Source organism: Harpia harpyja, chromosome 22 (assembly GCF_026419915.1).
Source record: "Harpia harpyja isolate bHarHar1 chromosome 22, bHarHar1 primary haplotype, whole genome shotgun sequence".
NCBI lineage: Eukaryota > Metazoa > Chordata > Aves > Accipitriformes > Accipitridae > Harpia > Harpia harpyja.
This window is the reverse complement of record NC_068961.1, coordinates 21064327-21073824: the sequence shown is the minus strand read 5'-3', so window position 1 is coordinate 21073824 and position 9498 is coordinate 21064327. Positions and strand designations below refer to the sequence as shown.

Here is a 9498-nt window from a genome sequence, read left to right as displayed (position 1 = left end):
ATGCCTGAGCAGAAGGGGCAGCCTGTTAAATCCTTTTTAGGCTGTTACAACCTTAAAATGTGCCGCTTCAGTTGCCAGAATAGAGGCAGGACCAGTTACTAGAAGCCTCAGGGAGGTGACTTTTTGTCTATGCAAGGGAAATCTTTCTGCTGCTTGTGACAGATGAACTGATAAGTGGCTGGATGGGGACTGCGAGCAACAGCAATAGAAGGTGGACGCTTGCCATGCCAATATATCTCAGAGACCAGATGGAGTTTTTACTGAGCAAAATGTATATTTTATTACTCCCTAGGAGTGGATCAAATAAGTTCAGTGATAATCTGGTTTCCGTATAACAGGAGGAAGCCTTCACGGCCACTTGGAAGGCAGTGCCTTAAAAGACTTTTTTACAGCAGGTAACTCGCCAGCTGACAACTGGGCAGAAGGCGGCTTACAGACTATTTCTTTGGTCCTCTGCCGTCACCTGCAGAAACGGCTCACCTGTGGCACGTAGAGTATATCGTATGGAAGTGCAGAGCAATCCAGTAAAAGTGTGTGAGGCTCGGCGCCCAGCTGCGGCGCCTGCTCCACTGCAAGGTGTTCCCTCACATTCAACGTAGTGCTGGGACCCTCTTTGCAAACAAAAACACAGAGCAGGGACCAAAGCGTGCTCTGCAGTGGGACAAGGAGGTATTCAAGAGAAAAGACGGGGAGAGTGGGGATGCAAAGGTTAGGGGTGCTAGCCTGAGGGAGTGGGATGTATAATTAAAGAATGGGGAAGGTAAGAGGAGTGTCCTGGAGTCCTTACTTGCAGAGCGGGGGTACCTGAAGAGGGCTTTTAGCCCTCCTCTCCCTGCATGGTGTTGAAGAGGTGAGTCAGCGAGATACTACTCTTCATGAAAATGTGCTATTAGGAGAACAGGATTCATTGACGTGGCATGCCTTTCTGGGAAAGGTGTTAACAACAATGAAGGACAGAAAATGGAAATGTGGGTTTGAAAAGTTTATTTTACTTCACATGAAAGGACAAGCTGCTTTGTGGAAAACCACTGGCCAAATGAAGTAATTTAAAATTGCCATAGGTTATTTGGGGCTTGTCTGTCAAAAATAGGTACCGTTTTAATTATCATGATAGAACTAAAGCAACACAATTTCCCTGCTATCTCAACTTCTTAACAAGTCTACAGTTTTATTTGTATAAAGGTGCTTTATACTGGGATAGCTATTCCCATACAGCAAGGATAATCATCATTCTGATGCGTCATCTTTATAACGACATAGTTATACCCACCCTCTTTCTTACCCTGTTTTGGCTTTTATTTTTTAAATGACCTTCTCCTCCCCCAGTGGGATTAATTATACCAGTAAAACTTGCAGAGCTAGCCTTGGCATGAAGAAAATGAATTGCTGCTGCCCATACACTTATACAGCTGTGGCCACAACAGGAAGAAATAATACACATGCATATATGCTGACTTTCAAGTAGAGGATGCTGTAATCAAACTCAGGTACGCATGTTAAATTTTAACACCTGTATATTGAAGAGCAGGCATATTACGGACTCGAGTGTATTTTCCATATACGAGATCTCAGGAATGTGTAACATGAACAGCTCTCACAGGGAGGAAGGAGAACTACAGCTTTTTCCTTTGGGCAACAAGATTATGCACAACTCCAGAAGCCACTGGAGGCAGACATCACCCGTGGCATTATAGCAATCTGAGACTGCCTACAAATGGAGGGCTTGGGGGGTTCTGGGGAAAGCAACTACGAAGTCTCCAGAAAAACCTGGGGACACAACTACTGAAGTTGATATGCTGGATGGATCTGTGAGATGACTTGCAACGTATTGCCAGAAAAAAAAAAAAAAGGAAGCAAGGTACCTGAAAGGGGAGCCCTTCAGCATTCAAATCCCTTTGTGGATATAGCATGTAGTCATCTTCTAGCAGTCATGTTCAATATATACTATGTGTTTCCAGGACTGAACTGAACTGCGTCACTTAAGCTAAAACCAGTTTATCCTTTACAAATCTGTCCATCATTCTGAGTATCCGTGTCTCTCTTAAATGCACATAAAGCTGAGTTTTGAGCAAGGGGTTGACTTTTGTGTATGTACAATGGATAAAACAATACCCAGGCAAAGCTACAACACAACTAAAATAAAACACGATGTAGCTATTGAACAGTTAAAAAGTGGTATAAATAAGTAGTATATTTCATAAAAATAGCAGTGTTCTAAATTGTGTAAGTTAATGGATTTGGCAAATGTTACCTTCTGCTGCCAAAGGACAAAGCAAAAGCAGTTTTATGGAAAACTGTATCACTCCACAGTATTTACTTTGAGTCTCATTATTCCCTATTGAAAAAGAGACCATTTGTTTTAACTTTTTGGATGTTGCTTGAGAGGTGTGCAAGTTTATGTGTGGTTTTTTGCACTAGATACCAGGAACTTGTTTGAAGAAATTGAGTGAGCCCAAAAAACCCCTCTTCACTTCTGTTGCAGTACATAGATCATTCTTATTGCCTGCTCTAAGAGGAGGACAAAGCAGACACATTCTGTTTATTGTTTCCTTGATATCTGTTTTTTTCACCATTAACACTCGGCAAAAAGAAAAAAATCCTTGCTGTTCACTTTGGATAAAACAAAAAATATCTAGTGAAGCACAGGGCTTGAGAAATATCATTGTACTGAATATGTCTAGAAGTGATAGTATCTGTATGGCCCTGGCAAAAATATGAAGAATTACAGAAGCTGTAGGGACTAACTTATTACACAGCATTTAATCAGGTGTGGGTATATTTCTTCTCATTTACAGTTTCCTTTCCCTTCTTCAGCCCATGTGACATTCCTGTTTAGTAAACTTTATAGGTAAACCAAAGCATGCTGATGTGTTTTTGTAACAGCTTGTGGTTAATTGCTTGCTGCTATCCTTTCTCTTGAATATAAAAATGCACAGAAGTGTAGTGACAGGAATAAGTATTACAGCTTCAGGTCTTCTTACTCTGTTTTTAGTTTCCTTGCAGCCTAGAGACATGAAAACTGACAAACTAAAATTTACACCATACAAAAATACATTTCGTCCTGTACTAAGAGAAACATAATATTTGGTGTAAAACATGCTCATTCCACTCACTTTAATGGCAGTAAATATTACTGCTAATAACACCTGCAGGATTGCCCCCCTTTTTATCTTAACACATATACCATTACTGCCTTCTGTATTACCACTATCAAATCCAACTCCCACAATTTAGCTAGGTAGACATTCAAATGAAATTAAGACTTTCCACTTTTTCATCTTTTTCACGATGAAAAGTGCTTCCGGATTTCAAGAAGAAAGAAATCTTTGGTCATATTTTATGGGCAGTTTCAATTAAAGCTACTTACTACTTCTGAGTTCTTCCATTCCCTCACTCCACATGAATGCTTAGACCTCCTGTTGCTGTTATTTAACATGGATATGTTAACATGGGTATGTTTATAATATTTATAATATGAAATGGTGATTCCAGTACAGGCTGACAATTACTTGAGTGGAGAGAACGCAACCAACGGATGTTGCAAGCTCTGCTATTGCCACCTGCTGTCCACGTTCACCGTGGAATGCCTTGGGTAGGCAGGTTTGGGCAACGGTTACCAAATGGATGGCAAGGACCCGGCTGAAGTGCTGAGTGGGTACAAAGTGATCAGAAGCAAAAAGCAGAAATACTGTGAACAAAGATTCGGCAGGAACCTGCAGAAGAAGCTGCAAAATGGTCCAGAGTGGTCACTATTTTGGGGTCTCTCCTTAGGCACATCTAGCTTGCAGTCCATACCTCACCCTATCTATGCATATACATTCTGTTCCCAGCAAGCATCAGCTGTCGGTGACTGCTGCCATCAACTACTAAGTCAAACCTCCGAGCTCTTGCCTACCTTGACAGTAGTAGGACATTCTCAGGTCGGCCATTGATGTCTAGCCTTTCTTTGTGTAGCAGGGGAGGAAGAGGTTGCTGCAATTAATCCACTAATGAGGAGGCTATGTTGTGGTGACAATGCAGCTAGAAGAGGGTTAAAATGCTGGAACTGAAGACTGAGATCAAGGGAAGGAGGGGCAAGGCTCTGAGAAAGAGGTAGGGGCCAGCAATGGAGCAATAAGCGATGGAGCAATAAGCAATGGAGCCAGAAGGATTTTGCCCAAAGCACGAAAGGGAACTCTGCAGGGTCATTCCTCCCTCCATGTAAGAGAGGGACAAGCAGACAGGCAAGCAGACAAAGTGACAGGGCTGTCAGAACAGGAAACTCAATAAAAAATGCACAGTACAGTGTATATCTAAAGAAGTAACGGCCTCTTGAAGTCGCTTTTTCTCTATGATGAGCGTGTGAACTTTTGCCTCATACACCTTTCGCCTTCTGTAGTTCTGTAAAAGGCTTTTTTTCCCTGCCTCATCCCCCGGTTAAGTAACATGGCTGATGCCGAACTCAGAGATGGCACTAGTGGTTATGGATTTATACTGTACGTGGTATGGAGATGGCAGACAGTACTATACCAAGAGAAGGTACCTTGAGTTAGATGCAGAGCAGCAGGATGTTTGAGGAGCAGCAATGTGTTTTGCTCAAAGTTTTTACACTCATGTTGGTTAATAGTAGTAGCAAGGCTGTTTTAGTTGATGTCAAGGTTGTGCTTAACAACCCAGACAACTTGGGCATGGAGGAAGCCCACAGATACCCTTAGGTTTTCTTCTACATCTGAATTAGAATTGGGTCCTGGAAACTTCACTGATTCCACAGTTCTGAGGGTTCCACAGCAACAGAAGAACTTGCTTCCGTCTCTGCTACAAAGGAAACCGGAGAACCCAGTGAAAAACAACATTACGATTATATCTTTCTTCCTCTCTCTTTTGTTGGGCACAAGACATGTTTTTGGTGGAGCCAGAGATACTGGATGGGATGAAAAAACCATCCGCATCATTCTTTCCCTGCTCTTTTCCAGATGTTAAATCAGTGCTGGAGTTGCAGGAAATCTACATGCTCTTTATCCTTCCAGCTGGCATCAAAACATGAGTGTAAGAAATGTGGTGTTCAAGAACCGGACCACCTTTTTTTCTGGGTTAAAACTCATGTAAAAATTAAACATGATTGGCCATTGAATCTCTCTTTTGGGTTGCCACACAGTCAGATAATCAAAGGGTAAAAAGCATTCCTTGTGCTGACTGAATAGAGGGCAAATTTTACTGACCCGGTATTGCCTTTAAAAACATACCAGGTATCAGGACCTACAGAAGAGGTAACTTTTCCGTAAACAAGTTAATACCCGACAGTGAACTTGTCAGGCATCGAGGTTCCTGCTCTGGTACCTGGGTTACTGGTCAGTCTGGGTTACTACAAGCTCAGGTTGTCTGTCTTGCAGTTCGCAGACAGCACGGCTGTTTTAAGTGATGCTTCCAAAGCTGAAGGGCACGAATCTCTCCTGCTTGGGTTTGGTCCGGGTAAAACCAGCAGGTCTGTTTGACCACAGCTTCTATGTAACACAAAACAGTAAAGGAAAACGTTGTCTTCACCCCTTCAAAATATTGATTGAAACATTGACATTTTACTGCTGTATTTAGGCTAGAAGCTTCTGTGAATTAATAACGACACTCTTGCCTGAAATACCCAGGAGTCTAGAGCAGAAATTACAGCTGTTTTGAGCGTTAACATTTCAGATTTCTCATGCGTATCGTCACGTTAGTTTTTCCCAGGCGCCGCTGTATTTCGATGCATTGTCTAGATTCAGTAGGTGCCGTAGGACCAGAGGTGAACATCAGCTGGTTATTTCCGCCAGCTCTGGTGTGTTTTAAAGAAAACACTGCAAGAGTACTGCTCTAAAGTGATGTACCCGAGCTAGGAACAGCAGCTCGGGAAGGAGCGACACTCGTAAATCAGGGGTTTGCTCAGAAACGCCCGGCGAGGTGAGGGGCGTGAAGGGCGCTTACACGCTGGGAGCAATAAACGGCCGTTCCCCGGAGGTTTTAATTGCTGCCCGTTAAAAGGGCCGGGAAGGCAGCTCCGAAGCCCCGTTGACAGCCGGGCCGGGCGCTCCCGGCTCTACCTCTCCCGGCCCAGCCCCTCGCCTCGCCGCCCGAGACCCAGCGGCGGGGGCGGCGGGAGGCCCGAGGGCGCCGGGCCCAACGCCGCCGGAGGAGGCCGCAGCGGCCCCGGCCGGCTCCGCGGGCGGGCGGCCGCTCCGTTCCGTTCCCTCAGCGCGGCCGCTCCGTTCCGTGCCGTGCCGTTCCCTCAGCGCGGCCGCTCCGTTCCGTGCCGTTCCCTCAGCGCGGCCCGCCCGCGCAGGCCCCGCGCCGCCATTGGCTGCCGCCGGGGGGGGGGGGGGGGCGGCCGCGGCTCGCCGCGGAGCGGTGGCGGGCGGGCGCGCCCGCGTAGGCCTGCCCTGCCCTGCCCGGCCCGGCCCGGCCCGGCGCGGAGCCGGAAGCCGCGCCGATGAGTTGTGTGCGCCGCTTGGCTGCGCGCTTGGCGGGGGGTGTCGGGAGCCCCGCGCCCTGGCTAGGTAAGAGGGAGAGCGCGGAGCGGAACGGAGCGGCCCGGCCGCAGCCCCGGCCTTCTCCCCCCGGGAGGATGCGGGGACGGGGCGCTGCTGCCGCCGGCGCCCTGGCTGCGCTGGCTTTGGCCTTGACCGCGGCCCTCTGGCCGCGGCGTGACGAAGGTATAAACATCTCCGCGGCGGGGCTCTGGCGGGACCCGCCCCGCGGGGAGGCGGGCCGGCCGGCCGGGCGGGTGGGCGCCGGGGGCTGCACGCCGAGGGGGCCGCGGGGGAGCTGAGGGAGGGAGGGAGGCGGCGGGCCCCCGTGACGGGGAGGTGGGCTGGGCGCCGCCGCCCCGCACCTCCCGGCGGAGGACGGTTCGCGGAGCAAAACCGAAGCGAAGGGGCAGGGGCCGGAGCGGCGTGTGGGCGGCTGTGGGGCCCGGGAGGGTGGGGGGGCGGCCCGCCATAATGAAACCCGCCCCCGCCTGCAGCGGGAAGGGAGCGGGAGCGGGGGGGGGGCCGGCCGGGCCGCTCACCTGCCTTGCGAAGGGATGGCCGGGGACCGGGGGGGGGGGGCAGCGCACACAAACCCGACCACCGCCATCCCCTTTCCCAGGGGTCCGCCGAGGGCAGCGGCTGCCTGATCCAGCGGCGGCCTCCGGGAGGCAGGCGGGGGCTTTTGTGGCGGCCCTCGGGGGGGCGAGCCGAGCCGAGCCGGCTGCGCCCGGTCTCCCCCGCGCCGCAGAGCAGCGCACCGCGGCTCCCGTGCGTGTGTGCGCGGTAGTGCGGGCCTGCGGGAGCCGGGGCTGAGAGAGACTCTCGTCGGCCCCGGGGAGGGAGCAGGGATGTTTCCTCCGGTGCCGGCGCGGCGGTGCGCTGGGGTGAGGTAGGGCGCGGAGCGGAGCGGCGGTCTCCGGGCCGCCGTGCGCCGAGCTGCAGCGCCCTGCCCGCGTCTGTGTGCGTGTCTGTGTGCGTGGGTGGGTGTGCAGGGATCGCCCTCCACTGCGGCGGGGGGGGGGGAGTGTGGGAGGGAGGAGGAAGGCGCACTGTGATGAGCAGGGCCTCCAAGTCCAAGCCGGCGCCGTCGTCCTGCCGCTCCCGGAGGAGCCCGGGGCGGGGGAGCGGCCGCCCACGGATGACTGCCTGAGCGGGGTGGCTGGCGCGTCCTGGCCCGGGGGAGAGGGCCGCTCGTTTATTTTTCCATTTATCATCGTTGTTTTAGGAGCGGGGCGAGCCGGGGGGGGGGGGGCGTTGTTGGGTTTTTGGGGGGTTTTTTTGTTTTTTTTTTTTTTTTTAACTCGCCCCCCCCCCAAGATTTTGCAGGTGCCCGCAGCGCAAAGCGGCGCCGGGAAAGTTTTGTTGGCGTCCGTCCGTGCGGGCTGGCGACGGCCCGGGCTGGGATGCGGGGCCCGGGGCCCGGCTGCCCGCCGCTTCCCGCCGCACCGCGGCCGGGGCCGGCGTAGGCGCCCGCCGGGAGAGCGGAGAGCGGGCATTAAACCCCCCCCTCCCTCCTCCCCGCCGCCCTCCTCCGCCCCTCCCTCGCTCTCCCCCTCCCTCCGTCCCTCCCGCCCGCCCTCCCTCCCTCCCTCTCCCCGGTGCGCGGCCATTGCAGTGACCCCGGCCGGCCAAGGATGATCACGAACACGCGGGGCTTCCTGTGGTCGGACCTGGAGACGCGGGCGCTGCTGGAGATCTGGGGCGAGGCGGACGTGCAGTCGGCGCTGGACGGCAACTTTCGGAACAGCCATGTGTACCGGGACGTGGCCTGCCGCCTGGCCGAGCTGGGCTTCGAGCGCACCCCCGAGCAGTGCCGCATCCGCATCAAGGGCCTCAAGCGCCAGTACTACCAGGCCCGGGACGGGCTGAAGAAGAACGGGCACGCCCGCAAGATATGCAAGTACTACGACGAGATGGACCGGATCCTCAGCTGCCGGGGGGGCCCCGACGGCGCCCCGGAGCCGCTGGCCCCCCCGCCCGACGGCGCCCAGCCGGCGGGGCCGCTGGCCGGGCCGCCCACGCCGGGCACGCCGCACAACAGCCGCGAGGTGGACGCCGAGCTGGACGAGGACGCCGAGCTGGAGTCCCCCCGCGACAACTTCACCGAGGACTCCGGCGAGTGCTCCTCCTACGCCGACCACCCCATCAAGGTGGAGTGCCCCCCCTTCGCCATCCCCGTGCCGCCGGGCGACGGTGAGTAGCCGGCGGGGCTCCCGGCCCCGGCTGTCGTGTGTGTGTGTGTGTGTGTGTGTGTGTGTGTGTGTGTCCCGCCTCACCCCGCGGAGCGGCGCGGCCCCCCCCCCCCCCCCCCGGGCTCCCGCGGCCCGGCCGCCGGCGCCCCTCTCCAGCCTGCGTGCTTCTAGCGGCTTCTGCCTTGCCCTCCTCCCTCCCGCCCCGTCCTCTGCGCTCCGAAACCCGCCCATGCCCCCCCGCTCCGTCCCCAGCACCTTCCTCGTCCCCGAGGTACCCCCCCCCGGCCACGGCCGAGGCCGCCTGGAAGGGGAGCGGGCTGCTGCGGGGGGCGGGAGATGCTGCAGACCGGGTAGGGGGAGATGGTGGGGGACGGAGAGCGCCGTGAGTTTTTGTCGGTGTTTACCGGGGGGAAACCAGCGCGGGGATGATCCAGACAAAAGTGTCAGGTAGCGCTGTGCAAGAAAACGGGCGTCCTGCTCGCTGGGGGATTTTCCCCTTCCCTGCAGACGGGGTGCACTTGCGTTAATCGGTATTAAAACGATGATGACGATAATACCTGAAAAATCTGCTTATTGTTGCAGATGGGCCAGAAAGCTGGGGGAGAGCTTTTACGTAATTAATTGCTCGAGTTGTTTCAGAAACACCGCTTCTAACTTTAGCGGGCTTGCGGACTGGAACAGCCCTTGGATAAAGCCTGTCCTCTCCTTGCTCGTTCTTTACCCTCAGCTCCGTATTTGTGTTGTGGAGGCGAGGGGGGAGGGCAGTGTTATTTGTTTGTTTTAAATCTAGATTAATGCTGTGGTTTTAATACAAACGTGAACCTGTCTTC

General features: G+C 53.8%; 1 protein-coding gene across 8 annotated transcripts in view; it reads left to right on the top strand.

Annotated features, from left to right (window-relative positions):
* Positions 1-6351: 6351 nt before the first annotated feature.
* The window catches only part of NAXD (NAD(P)HX dehydratase), a 51935-nt gene continuing 48788 nt past the window's right edge, over positions 6352-9498 (top strand). For 3 of the 8 annotated variants that reach the window (XR_008232959.1, XR_008232960.1, XM_052773731.1), the window contains exons 1-2: positions 7054-7365; positions 8092-8669. Coding sequence is in view for 6 of the 8 variants with exons in the window: in XM_052773731.1 (XP_052629691.1) it covers positions 7325-7365; positions 8092-8669 (619 nt within the window). In the remaining 2 variants the exon portion in view is untranslated. Of the gene's footprint in view, positions 6504-6530; positions 6660-7053; positions 7366-8091; positions 8670-9498 lie in introns of those variants that run through there. The other 5 variants (XM_052773729.1, XM_052773730.1, XM_052773728.1 and 2 more) reach the window with 5 other exon arrangements.